Below are 14,613 nucleotides of genomic sequence, written 5' to 3' on the forward strand. Positions count from 1 at the left end.
ATATTACATAAGTAACATCAAAGAATACTGCTGAGTATATATATTTTTTTAAATTATATGCTTTATAAAATTATAATGTTTGTGATGTGATAAGCTTGATTTATAGTTGCTTGTTTTGAGGCGCTTAATAATAGTTTCTTTAATATCTTGGGAATAACTGTGTGAAGCGATACCATTGATAAACATAAAATCATATTCTTCAGCCTATAGATGACGTTAAACAATATTTTTTTGATAATTTTAAATAAAAGTTATTTTAAAATTTGCCATTGATAAAATGATACTCAGCCGATATAAACTGGTAAAATCACATCCATTTGTTGCGCTGATATTTTTTATAGATTTTGTTTTGCATTTATTTTCCACATAATTCAGCAGAAAAATGTCAATGGAGAACGAAACGAGGGTCAAATATGCTTTACACGCGGTAGCCGTTTGTCGAGGGGCGCAGAGCCGAAATGGCGGATGAGACCGACGACTCGAAGACCAAGTCTAGCCGCAAATCCAAGAGCAGTAAGAAGAGGACGCGAAATCCTACAGGTCTGATCCACTTGTTGATTTGTACGGTCGGATGTCAATACGGAGCTTTCTTTCTAATCGACACAAGTGCCGGAGAATGGCCGGTCCGCCGCTTACGGCCTTCTGTCTCAAAACGCTAAATTCGATTTCAAACTTGCCAATGGCACTGCTTTGTTTTGTTACCACTTTCCCGGTAATATATTTTTATTCATCGTTCATAAATGATTCAAGGAGGTACGAAAATAAAAGTGACGTGCGATGATCATGCCTGACTTTTTGGCCGAAAGCAAAGGTTTCATTTTCGATGTTTGCTTTTTTCTTACGAGGATATGGGATAGGGATTATAAAAATTATTAATCTAACTTATATTATTTAATTTCAACTAAACCTTTTTTTGCTATTTTATGGTATATATTAAAAAGTGCAACACTAATGTTAAAATTGTTCATAAAAAAATTGCCCTAAAAACTTATTTCAGTTTTAGTGCATTCCAAACCTTCCAAAATTTTACTATAAAGTTATGTCTTATTATTTTTCTTTTCGTTAATTTATTTTATATTTTTTTATATAATATTCGGCTTTCGGCTATTTTTATTTTACCAATTCAGAGACAATAAAATTTATATAAAATATTTTTTATTTATTATTTCTTTAGTTATATATCTGAAAAATATATGAAAGAGTGACCACCGTATATGTATATTGATACCGCTCAAAGGGTTAAGTTAATCAGTTTTCAAGTTTCAATAGTAATGGGAATATGTATATTACTCAAGTATTTTTCATATTTATTTATATAAATATAAAATTATCATATTATTTTATTTTTTTAGAATGGCACAAGCAAAAACAAAAACGGCTCCGCATCGCCGGAAAGGCACACATAAACACCAACGGACAACTAGTTCCAGAGAAACGACCCGGTGAAGACTGTCGCTGCAGAAGAAAATGCTTCGACAGAGTTCCAGAGAACATCAGAAACAAGACCTTCGATGGTTTTTATTCTCTAAAAACGCACGATGAACAGAACGCATACCTTTTCGGTCTAATGAGACAAGTCGACGTCAAGAGAAAGCGGAAGAAAGATAGCACAAGACGAACTTGCACGTTTGAATATTTTGTTCGGGTGCGAGGTAGAGAGACGCAAGTCTGTCAGACGGCGTTTAAGAATATTCACGCCATAACCGAGCGAAAAGTTAGGGTCCTTTGTAAGAAGATGGACGACGGAGTCATGTTTCCGAGCGATAACAGAGGAAGAAACAGCAGCAACCGTCTCGGCGAGATCAGACTACCAAATGACGTCATAAACCAGGTCAAATCTCACATTTACACCATAGTCCATACGCATCGCCTCAAAGACTTTATCAGACTCGATAAAAACACTGGCTTAGAAATAAACATATCAAAAATGTGGAAGGATTACGTTGAGACGCATGATTCAGCGGATAATTTATCTTCGTCGAAAAAAAGAAAGAAGACGTCGAATTCTGAAGAGCAGCATCATCGTATTGAGCAAAATGTTCCTCAGCATATCACGACTGCTTCGACTGATAATTACTGTTTGACTTATTCGGGGACTAATAATATAGTTAATGTCGGAGATAATTATATAACCCAGTATTCATCTCAGCCTCTTACAGTTGGCAGTTATATTATTCCGGAGAAGATGACTTATTTCCAGCAAGGCCAGGTCGTAGTGCAACCTAATAATGTACAGCAATTGATACGAGTCCCCGAACAGATCTCCGGTTCTCCGTCCGGAACTCACTTTGTGCAGCAGGGACATCCTCAGCAAGAGTCCAATACTTTCTTGATAGTTCATTCTTTAGACCCTCCTGTGAAATTGGAGCAGCAGAATAAAGAAACTGCAGCTCCGACGACTGAATCTAAAAGTAAACGGAAATCGAAGCGGCAAGGTCCGATCGTCAAGCAGTGGAGGTACACTAGCGTGTTCCACAATGAGATCAACGGAGTGGTATTGAACGCGATTAAGACGAGATTGCCACAGTATTACAACGAATTGTGTACCCCCAAAAAGAAGAAACAAGCCAAAGCGGCAAAGGTTGAAATGCCAAACGAACCACAACAGCAACAGCAACAACATCAGCAACAGCAGCAGCAGCAACAACAGCAGCAGCAGCAGCAGCAGCAGCAGCAGCAACAACAACAACAACAACAGCAGCAACAGCAAACTCAAATCGTCATGTCAGCACCGATGACATTATCGACAATGCCCATCGTACAATCCGTCATGGGAAGTTATCATTGTCCTTGCACTTCATAACTTATTATGGATATGTTAAGGGTTCTGCCATATATTTTCATACATGTACAGTGGCTACTTCTAAAATTTGGACTCAATATTTTATTAATTTGAAATGGATTATTCCAAGTTTAAATTTTTGATGCTGGAGAAGATAATGCGATTAGTACAGGTAACAATAAAAATGTCTTATAATGTTCCATTAGCTTATATACCATTTATTCAACAAAATCTCTAGGTTTTAATAAAAATATTTATTAAAATGATCTTATCTAGCATCTATTTGTACCAATGTAAAAGGGAATAGAAAATTAATTTATTATCTTAGATTCTAGTATCATACAATGACTGTTTTAATACCATCTATTGATACAATAATATTTTGCATTTAATTTTGTAAATTATGTAAAAAAAACCCAAATTATTCCTGATTTAATTAAAAGCCGCTTTATCAATTTTTAGATAAATTTTCATAAATATTTGGTCACTCAAAAGTGTTGTAATTATACATGAGATTTTATTTTGAGTCTTAATCAGCACAAAAGTGACCTTAGTGTAGTTGTTAATTGGAAAACTGCAACTACTTATGTTTTGAATTATATTTTCCAAAATAAGTCATACTTAAGTAAAACCGTGTATATTATTTTTTTGTTATTTATTAATGCTACAATGTTTTATTTATACAGATTTCTTTAAATTGTGATAATGAAAATGGAAATAAACCATTTTGAAACATAAATTGTATTTTTGACTTTTATTTATTTATTTAACTATATGGTATCTGAAAAAACTAATGGTGAAAAAGATGATTCAACTTCAGTGTCCGAACATTTTTTTAAAATACAAATTAAGGGTTGTTTTCGATTTTATTTTTATTAATCTAACATTGATGTATTTAATTAATTATGAAAAATAATATCAAGGGTCGCCCAGATCCTTTCCATGATTTTTTCGTACATTCGGCGGATGTTGGTTTTTATGTGCTCAAATGTTTCGGGTTTGTCGGCGTAGACATGATGGCGTATCCCCACAAAAATCCAACAGTGTTAAGTCGCATGATCTTAGCGGCCAGTTGACGTCACCAAAACGTGAAATAATGCGGCCAGGAAACTTTTTACGCAAAACATCAACGTTGCACCACATGTGTAGCATGTTGCGCCGTCTAGTTGGAATCACATATCTTCCACATCAATATTTTCGATTCCGTACTCTGTTGAGTTCATAACAATAATTTATATAAATTAAATAATGGACGAAACTAGCAAGTTTTTTTTAAAAGAAAAGAACTGAAAGATGTTAACTTTGTATGTTAAACAATGTTGTATAAAATTAAGCTTAAGGTATCTCTACATAAACTTTTAAAACCAGCAAAAATAAGACTTACAGCAATATAAATAAATATAAGAAAATGGTATTAAAAAAAATTACTTATGAAGCTGTATCTGTTTGTAAATCATTCATTTCCCGTAAGCCCCGCACCTGACCATTGATTCGGAGTCACTTACTTGCGCTTTCGCACGGATCTTCAGACCCTACACTATTGCCTCATAAATGTATTGATTATTAAAAATGATGTCAAATTTAATACTATATTGTATATAAATATGAGGAAAATATTATATATATTAGTATATTAATTTCGATTGTAACATAATTGTTTATCTTATGTTATGAGGCGACAAAATGAACACACAAAAAATATCAATAAAATGATAATAATAATGAAAGATTTGTAAGCCAATGATCTGAGATTTATGTACATTATTGATTGTTTTATTTATGATGATTTTATTTTCAAAGTAATTTTTTTATGCAGATCTTCTGATTTTGTTAATCCAATTTTCCTTGTTGATTGAATATGCAATTTTCATTGTGTATGTATTGCCCAATTTTAGAGGAAAAATATCTAGATTAATTATATGCAAGTTATATAACACTTGTTTTTCATTGTTTTACGACCCTCAGTTTTAGGTACTTATTTCATTCATGCAATTTCTCAATTTCAATTTTTATTGATGAATGTACATTGTAAGTCGACTGCTACAAATTGTCATAAATATGCAACATAAATATTTAGAATTCATAGAATCTGTTTTTATATTTATTATTAATCATATTGTGTAAAAGAATATAATTAACTTCTTAAGAATATAACGATATATCGGATATTAATCGTATAATATTCAGTATACAATTACTTCGTCAGAATATACTTACCAAATTTATATTATATCTAGATAATAGTCCTTGAATATTTTTTCTCCTTTATAAACAATATTTTTCCGGAATTCACGATTGTAGATGGTCCGATTACATTTTAGTAGCTCAGTCGGCCTATAAATGCGAATTCTCGTAGAACAGTTTCAGGATGAATTTGCGCTGAGCTGCAGAATCCGGATGCGGCTGGAAAATTTATGAGGGGGTGACTCAGGAACCGATGCATCTCTGTCGACGTTGCCCAAACACGTGCCTATAATTGATAAATAATGTACAAAAAAGCATATAATACATAGCCTACAGCACAATGGTGTTCATACTGATAGGTAAATTATTGTAATATTGCAATAAAAAAAAATTCGCTACCTTCATAGATACTTTTATTGTACCGTTTTTAAAGAAAGCATATAAAAACAATACATCGTAGAAAAACAGACAATTCAGGAGAAAAATATGTAAAATTTCTCACCGCACGTCCAAACACAAACATATAAAAATCTAATAAAAAATGTATGTAAAAGTAATACTACTTAGCAGTAGACTCAATCCATTAGTGTTTGAACCAGAGTGACAAAATGATTATTAAATACTATGACGTTTTTGGAAGACCTAAGTGGTAATTCATAAAAAATATGGTGGTTAATATATGTTGAAACGGAAAAACTAAAAATTAATTCGCTGGGTCTAAAAATATTTTTTTTTTCAATAAATAATAGAAATCTATCATTAAATTATATTTTTAAAAAATAAATTGTATGGGATTTTTCACAATTTTCCATTTGAAAACGTCAATTAAAGAATGGCGTTTTACAAATAAATCATCATATGCGAACACCTAGAGCCAGACTTCAACAATAAGCATCAGATTGATTAGGATGGTTGGCAAACATGTTTGTCTGTCAAATCTTGTTCGTTTACGATGTAACTAGCTCACGTTGCAGAGTTTACACTCATTAGTTAAAGCATACATTATCTAGTGAAAGTATACACAAATTGTAGCATTGTAATCTTTAACTAAAACTCATAGCTAGTGCATACTTTTTCTAATTATTATATATTTTATCGAAATTTAACACTTAATGTTGACATACAAACATACAATAAATAACAAGCCATAAGATTTGCGTCAGCCGAAATAAGACCTAGACTTTGCCTAAGATGGTGAGCCCAACATCGAAGGTCGAAACGTTAGCAAAATAGACGAAAGCTAGAAAAGGCTTGATACGCAAGCCTTCCTATCTTCTTAAGGTAAATACGCGTTGAAATCAGTAAAAAAAAGCAAGCACTTACAAATGAATATAGTTTTGGGTTAACGAAATAGCATTAAGTTTTTTCAAAGTCGTGTCATCACACTTTTAGGTTAAATAATCATGGCTAATTTTTTCTTATTTTGGTTTAAAATCCTACTGTAGATGTTAGTGATTATTTATATTATCTCAAAGATAACGATCTAATAAAGAAAATTTTGGGTTTTTAGCGAAATTTAAACTGGAATAATTAGAGAAGAGGTTCTGGCAACATTAACAAAACAAAACTGACTGGCAACATATCCATATACTTGGCATAAATAATGTAATCGACGCTAGAGAAATTGACGTCTAATAAGAAAGTGAGTTTCTAATAAATCTATAAATTTTCTTGTAAGCTGACATTTTATAAAGTTAAAATTCATAATCCATAAAAGCCGCGTAGTTAAAAAATTTTCGATATATTTTTCTTACACTGTTATTTTTATTTGTTTAAAGAATTAGGATATATTGGGCTTGAGAAAGTTTTATTTTCTTGGAGTGCTTACTTTGAGAGAACTACTTTCTCAAACATGTATCTAGAAGTTGATGTGGCTTCGCAGCGGGAAATTAAGATTTTTTCTAATGAACTTAAATTTTATTTACGCAATCTCTTTGGGATGTATAGCAAAGAAGCGTTTTTGATTGAAATTCTCTTATGAACATATTTATTATAAAAAAATATCACAACTAATTTAGCCGCGTATCGAAAATTGTTAGGATTTTTCTCTATTTATTATAAACAGCTGCAGAAGGTTTTATTGTTTCTTTACAAAGCTGTGTAAAGTCAATTCCACAAATCTGTAAATATATTTTCCTTTAAAAAGTTGATAATTATGGATAATATATATATATATGTAATTAAATTTTAGCTTTGGGTTATAATCAAAAACTAAATTTTTCAGTACAGAAATATAGTATTTGTTTACAAATTAACCAGTTTTGTTATATTTGTGGCTATTGCTTTTCTTAGTTTTTTATATAAATATCTAGCAAAATCGTCTAGTAATAGTATACTTGTGATAAAAAGGTGTAAAATTGTTGTACAGTTAAATTTAAATAACTTTTTAATATTTTGATTATTGCCGAATATTTATTTTTGTTTCAAAAACACTTTTGCAATTTCAACCATATTTACAGGTTTTCTCACCTTAATTAAATTAATCAAATATATTAGTTATTGCAAGCACAAATCTATGTGACGTCAATTAGATAATGAGACTTGATAATTGATTTGTTTCACCTAAATTCGATAGCGATTGTTAATTATTATTTAATTGTGGTTCTTCTAAATCACTTAGGTATAAATATAATGTTCTTATGAATGAAGTTATTATATTTTATTTAAAGGCAAAGTAGATGGTACAGAATATTAATTATATGAAAGCGATATAAAATATCGATTCGCGGTAGTATAATGTGGTGTTTATTATAAGAATTAAGGTTGCGGGGGTTAAACGACGTCAAACATGATGAAAAATTCTTCGGTGAAGCGTTATGAAACGTCGACTCCTTAATTTATTCGCTCGTTTCCTCAAGATATTAACGTGAGACTTGTTTAGGCTACCCGGAATAACCCGGCGGTGGTTGTTTGCACATAATCTGTCTTGACACCTGACTACATCGCTGGGGACGCCACTGGGAAAAATACATATAACTTATTGTGTTTTTCATTTTTATAACCCCATATTAATCAGTCTATCTTTAAACAACGCATTTAAAAATAGCGTAAGAAGGCAAAAATAAAGAATAAAGAAGTGTATTTTAAAAACGCTCGATTAAAACACTTGTACCAAGGTTTTATCAAAAGTGATTATTGTGTTTGTCTCCTTAGGTGTTACTAGCACAAGATTATAAGCGCGTATGTGTTGTAAGAGTCAAATTACATTTTATTTCAAGTATGCATTTCGATATACAACTAATTCATTTTAACATATGTTAAGAGTTTATGTCGCCTTAGGCGATACTGGGTAATACAACTAGTATGTATAATAAATAATATAAATTTAATTTAACAAAATATTATAATGGTATTTAATATTATTAGGTCAAAAAATTTGATTCCATATTTTCTATTTTGGCTTAAATGTCATTTAAATACTGATTGCATGTCAATTTAAATTGTTTTTAATTTTTGACATCAGTTTTCATCGAAAGGATTTTCCACTGATTTTTATCATGAGTTCTACCAAATTTTATGTTATAAAATAAGCTTATATATTTTATTGATGGTTTTAATTTAAAGGTAATATTACAATTATATTATTTAGATTTAATTAAGACCATATTAACCTAACAGGTTACCCCAATGCGTCACGATGGTTGGAAACAATAATTGTAATATTTAATACACAAAAAATAATATATATATAGATATAGTTAAAATATTACACAAAAAATAATAAAATAAAATATTTAAATTAAATGATACGAAATGGACCAGCTCCTCATAGCTAACATTAAACAGATCAACGTGTAATGCCAGCGTATTATGGAGCCGGATGGCCACAGCCATAGGCTAGTCGGAAAGTGCGAATGTCCTAGCCCCAACGGCTATCAAATGAGGAAGCGATCGTGATTATTGAAGACGTTCTGGAACTCAAAACTGGAATTCCTCGAGAATAGCTGGATTGTCGACAGCACCCTTCAATAATTCAAAGAAATGCTTAGCGATATACAACTTTCTGTGAGAACTCAGCGAATCGTATCCTAATGCTCCTAAAAAAAAGACGCAGGGATATAAGAATGGATAATAACCATATGTCCCTTTGTAAAGATATCTTAAAAACCGTTTTTCATCTCCATAGAGAGTCTAAATCACTCTGTAGAGAGAAGTAGTCCGCAACAGATCGAATGTATTTATACAATTTTAAATCATCTGCGTACAGAAGAAAACTTGAATTTGTAACTGGCGTATTTATATCATTAATAAATAACATAGAGAGCAGAGGGTCTAGGTTGGACCCTTGAGTAACCCCCGAATGGGTGAAATATTCTTTCAACAATCGGCCGCAATAGGTTACGAACTGTCTACGATCGCTCAAATAACTCGAGAATAACCGAGTTAAATCATCCGAGGAAGCGAGTTGCGACAATTTTTTTAATAATAACCCATGACAAACCTTGTCGAAGGCCTACTAAAAATCAGTATATACGATGTCTACTTGAATTCCCGTTTTATCACTAGAAAATTCAGTTGCTATTTCAAAATCATCTAAAATCAGGATTTGGATAATAAATGTATCAGAATGATAGGAGTCATGCAAGTAAAATGTTTTATAAGATTTACATTAAAAATATTTGTTATTGAAAATACGTTAAACTAGTACAATATTTATTGTTACATAATTAAATAACGTGCTGGAAAAGTCTTTCTCTCCTGTACGACACCGCGAGCCCTAAATTTGCCGTTAACGTATACGTTTTTATACAAGAAACATTTTTCAGGTGGCGATAACTATAAAATTGGGCCATTTCTCCACTTGAGCATTACTTTCGTTTGAGTTCTTCGTTCGTCAACATCAGCACTAAGGGTTTGTATAGCTCATTGTTTCTAAATATAAAGTGTATACATATATACAAACAACACCTGTTGCACTTCTATTTCAGATGAATCTCGTGTGGTTGGTCGGTCTGGTCTTCCTTTCAGCAGGAGCTGTGAAATCTCAACCGGATCTGACCGAGGAGCTGAAGAGAGACAACGGGAAGAGACTGTGCGGAAAGATGCTCACCCAAGCGCTGAGTCTAATCTGCGAGGGCAGATACAACGAATGGAGACCGAACCCCAAGAGGAACGGATGTGAGTATGAAATAGGGCAGAAAAAATTACCAAAGAAACCCAAAAGTGATTTTCAATTCAGAAGGAGACATGCCCGCCGCCGACTACTTCTACGAGAAGTCTTCTGAAGATTTTGTGTGGCCCTTCTTAACCAGACAGGCGGCTCTGGCTCTGATGGATCCGAGCCAGGCCAGCAACCACAGGAGGTACAGGCGAGGAGTTGTCGACGACTGCTGCAAAAACACATGCACCCTGCATGAGCTCAGAAACTATTGCGCCATCTGAATCCTCGATACGACTCCACATTATTACTAGATACTAAATTAATATAATGTCGTGTGCGATCTTATTATTATTATTACATTATGCTCTTTTGTATTAGTGAATCTATTTAATTATGAAATTTCAAATACAAATGTGATATGTTAAACTACTACCTCTTATTGAAAATATTGATTTCATTGTGTAATTAATAATAATTGAGAAAAATGTATTTAACTAATCGATAATTTCAACTTATAAATTATATATTCGGTGTCTTAGTGAATAATTATTAAATAAATTATTTATATGAGCACTATATAATGGGGTTATATTTTATTCCAAGTTAAAAAGATACCTGAGTCTTCACTATACTTTTCTATTACCGACCACTGCTAGTATCTGCTAATGAAATTAATTATTATAGCAAATATCATATATCAATTTGAAATTATTATACGGATTTCATGGTGACACATTATATACGTATTATACATGTATAGATAATAACGAAGTTCTTTTACATAAATAATAAATTAGTAAAATAGATAGTACTGGATGTTAACTATGGTTACAAGTTTCTTCATCAAAAATTTTCGAGAATAAACGTATTTTTTTATTTATAATAATAAATTAAAAATCCATTTTTAATAAAAATTTAATACTCCGTTAGTGGCGCCTCTAAAGTAACACCAATGGTGACATCTTGGCACCGTGGACCGAAAATCGATCATTTAGTGACTTTTGTTCGGAAAAGGTTAAAAAATAAATCAGATGAATTAATATAAAACTTTTATTTGAAAAAAACATGAACTCTAACATAAAAAATATTTATTGCACAAAAACTTAGACTTAGACTAATAAAATAAAAACTGACTTTAAAGTTATTGCAAAACACTAGAATGACTCTCACTTAAATTCACTTGATATCACGAATATCCTTATGACTATTTTATCACTATCAGTCAGTGTTCCTCCTGGTTTTATTTAACTCTCAAATCAGTCAATAGAGCACACAAAGGAACAATGTTGCAGGCACAAATATTGGCCACATAATTTACAATTATATTTAGTCAGTCAATTATAAACAAGTTGGAGATCCTGCATTAGGTTTCACCGCTACTACCAAACTTGGATTGATCTCATTCATTTCTTACAGGATCTGTGGCTTCCACATACATTCAAAATGACTTCACTAAATAAATGCACATACGTAATATGTCAAAATTAAAAAAATCGAAAAAATTGAGAAAATTTACATATTGGTGGCAAGGATCCATCGGCCTAAAAGAAACGTATCACGCACCACGCAGAGGTAATTAATGCAGTGGCACTTCAAAGTAGGAAAATAGAAGAGGGGAGGACTCCACCAAAAATAAACTCGTAGAGTGATCATAACAAAATGGGAGCGTGGATCCACTAGCGGAATGCTAAATATCGAGACTGAGCTCTATATTTTTAAAATTGCATAAGTGATATTAATTAAAAGGAAAGGTCACTGTGTTCAGTAGCATTTTTATTTTCGTTTAAATAATACCATTAACCATTTGAGCGGTATCGCCGTACATGTACGGCGGTAGATCTTTCACTGTTTTGAGGTACTCCAGATATATACATATTTAACTGAAGAAATAATAAATTAAAAGCATTATATGTAAATAATATTTTTTTAAATTCAATTTAATGTAAATGATTTCTATAGAAAATAATATCGATTAATTAAAGAATACAAAAAAATAAACATTACAAAAAATTTTTATAAAAAAATATTAAGAGCTTCTGAAATGATATAAAAAAATCCACAAAAGCCGAATAATATATTTTTATTATACTAAATTCATTATTTAAATGATCTACAACTTCTTTAACATTATCACTCACATTGTCAGTGCCACGCACAGAAACCAATGCTTATGAACTCTCCGCTGCATTATATTGCTGGTTTGGCCCTAACGGCTAGAGTATTAAATTAAAAATGTGGGTATGTTCTGGAATTTCGGCAATTACAAAGTGTTTTTTTATTATTATTTCATATGCCATTGCTTGTTTTTTTGTTATAAATAAATGAATGACAAGAATATGAATTTCATAAATAAAAAAGCGTGCAATGAGCTATACTGAAGCAGTTCATCTGGGAAAATAGTTGACTACCTGCGTTGTTAAACTATGTATAGCCATATTCATCTGAATTTCAAAACAATATAAATATTTCATTACAAATATAAACTAATACTGCACGAATAGTTGGACAATTATACGAAACACAAGTAGATCAATAGTTATTCGAATATTCTAATACGTTCGTAAAGTTATAAAGAATTTAAGAATATAGTTTGAATACTGAATACAAAAACATTTATATGTTAACTATAAAAAAAATCAAGACTATTTATTTTTATTTTAGAAATAATAGAGCTTAAATGTTAAAAAATTAAAATACATTGGTAGAAAGTTTTATTTTAATTATTCATGCTGCTTAAAATACTCTTTTGCTCGATGTGCATATGGGTTGTAGCAACTATAATTTGATATGATAAAAAAATATTACCCTAATAAATTAAACATATGGTTTTAATTTAAAATTCAATACCAGCCATTGAGTATGTCCAAAGCTGCACAATAACAAGTAGAAAATATGAGTATACTTTGAAATTTCAGCAATTACAAAGTGTATTTTTAAATTATTTTATATGCGACTAGTTGTTTTTCGACGATGAATATATTAATAAAAAAAAGTTGACTATGTTGAACTGTATTTTGCAATATTCACTTAGAAATAAGAATTTTAAAATATTTCATCACAAATATGGTCCGTATCCGGTATACGAAGAACTAATACGAAATTATAGACAAGAAGGGTACGAGTTTATATTGCTTAAAAAGCAGTCTATGGCAATAATTAAAGGCTTTAAAATGAATTCACTTTAAAGTCTTCAATATTTCAATGGCCTTGTTAGATACAGTAATTTCCAGTATGATTCAAATTCGCTGAATATTATTTCATGGTTCGTGATTTGATACATTGTAAATTTTTTAAGGGATTTGAAAGGTAATCTTTGATTGATAAACTTTTTATTGCTTTTAAAGGATAGCTTTAGATTATCATAAACAGTGTAAACAATATTTTGCGAAGACGATATGTATGTTTTACTTTAGATCTCAAATATGTGTCCGATAATTATACAAAAGTTGCTTTTAAATGATTATGCTGAGATGTACCTAAGATTCATTCATAAGCAACTAACTATTTGTCAGCGAAAGCTCGTGTGACTAATATTTGTATTGAAGTAAAAAATGAGAAATTATATCAAACAAAGACGCAACAATCAACTTGCATAACTGATAGTGCAAAAAATATTCAATGCCCTAGAAAAATTAAAAATATAAATAAATATAATTAAAGGAAGATTTAATGAGGCAGATCAATTCACCCTAGAAGACCCTTGAAAAAATGGATATGGATCATTTGATATGAACAGAATCAGATATTTGAGAAGAAAATAACTAGTTTTGGTAAGGCAGAGCAATTCACGTGTATAAGAGATTTTCATGCCCTACAATTGAAACAGCTTCAGAAAAAATCAAGCATTGAAAATGTTATTATAAACTTCGATTAATTGTTTGATGAAGCCATGCATGAAAATGAATTCTGGTCTTCAAACTGTGACACAATTTAAATGCACAAAATATATGTAGAAATACTTTGCTCAACATTAAATAAATATATTTATGATCGATGCAAAACAAATAAAATAATAAATATCTCTAGAGTAATACAGTATTATTGCCTCGACACAGAATCGCAGGGATGTCATTTTGGATAGGTGAGGGGGGGGGGGATTTGCTTACGTTTTTAACCGAGTAAAAATTGGTAACGACCGTCTTGTTATAAAATATAGTCTAAAAAATTTAAATATTCGTAATTTCAAATTTCAACGTTATTCGTTCGAACCAGCTGTAATTAAATTTCACACCACTCCGTCACGACATCTTACAAACTGACTCGTTTTGTACAGAATATTGCATTTTAACCCAAAATATGTCATGGACAGTATAAAAACAGTGATATCAAGCAATCTAAATCAAAAGCCAGTGTATTTTTCAGTATTAGTACATTGCAGGCATTATTATTATGATATATGTACATACATATCTATTCAATATTGAGTCATAGCTCATAAAAGTGCATCTATGTTGGCTATAGTTTTATGATTTGATAAAGTATCAGAGATCTTTCTGGTTTAAATGGTATTCAATTGCTACAGTTTTAAAGATCATAGTGAATTATT

The 14,613-nt window shown here is 31.0% G+C and overlaps 2 protein-coding genes across 2 annotated transcripts; both read left to right on the forward strand.

The window, feature by feature from the left end:
* Positions 1-437: 437 nt before the first annotated feature.
* Positions 438-3,521, forward strand: LOC148233483 (uncharacterized). Its single transcript, XM_088190035.1, has 2 exons — positions 438-540; positions 1,353-3,521. The coding sequence occupies exons 1-2, from the start codon at positions 459-461 to the stop codon at positions 2,801-2,803; spliced, it is 1,533 nt and encodes a 510-aa protein (XP_088046161.1). The 5' UTR covers positions 438-458; the 3' UTR covers positions 2,804-3,521.
* A 6,211-nt stretch (positions 3,522-9,732) lies between these two features.
* LOC148233484 (insulin-like) lies at positions 9,733-10,488 on the forward strand. The gene is made up of 3 exons (XM_088189872.1): positions 9,733-9,818; positions 9,895-10,084; positions 10,131-10,488. The coding sequence occupies exons 2-3, from the start codon at positions 9,895-9,897 to the stop codon at positions 10,346-10,348; spliced, it is 408 nt and encodes a 135-aa protein (XP_088045998.1). The 5' UTR covers positions 9,733-9,818; the 3' UTR covers positions 10,349-10,488.
* The last annotated feature ends 4,125 nt before the right edge of the window (positions 10,489-14,613 follow it).

This window comes from Plectrocnemia conspersa, unplaced genomic scaffold (genome assembly GCF_051122295.1).
Source record: "Plectrocnemia conspersa isolate PC_06_02 unplaced genomic scaffold, ASM5112229v1 ptg000008l, whole genome shotgun sequence".
NCBI classification, from domain to species: Eukaryota; Metazoa; Arthropoda; class Insecta; order Trichoptera; family Polycentropodidae; genus Plectrocnemia; species Plectrocnemia conspersa.

Excerpts from the sequence above, each read along its gene's own strand:
- LOC148233484 (XM_088189872.1), top strand. The coding sequence starts at position 9,895 with ATGAATCTCGTGTGGTTGGTCGGTCTGGTCTTCCTTTCAGCAGGAGCT. Across the intron at positions 10,085-10,130 it reads GAACCCCAAGAGGAACGGAT|TGATTTTCAATTCAGAAGGA; the intron begins GTGAGTATGAAA and ends GAAACCCAAAAG.
- LOC148233483 (XM_088190035.1), top strand. The coding sequence starts at position 459 with ATGGCGGATGAGACCGACGACTCGAAGACCAAGTCTAGCCGCAAATCC. Across the intron at positions 541-1,352 it reads GAGGACGCGAAATCCTACAG|AATGGCACAAGCAAAAACAA; the intron begins GTCTGATCCACT and ends TTATTTTTTTAG.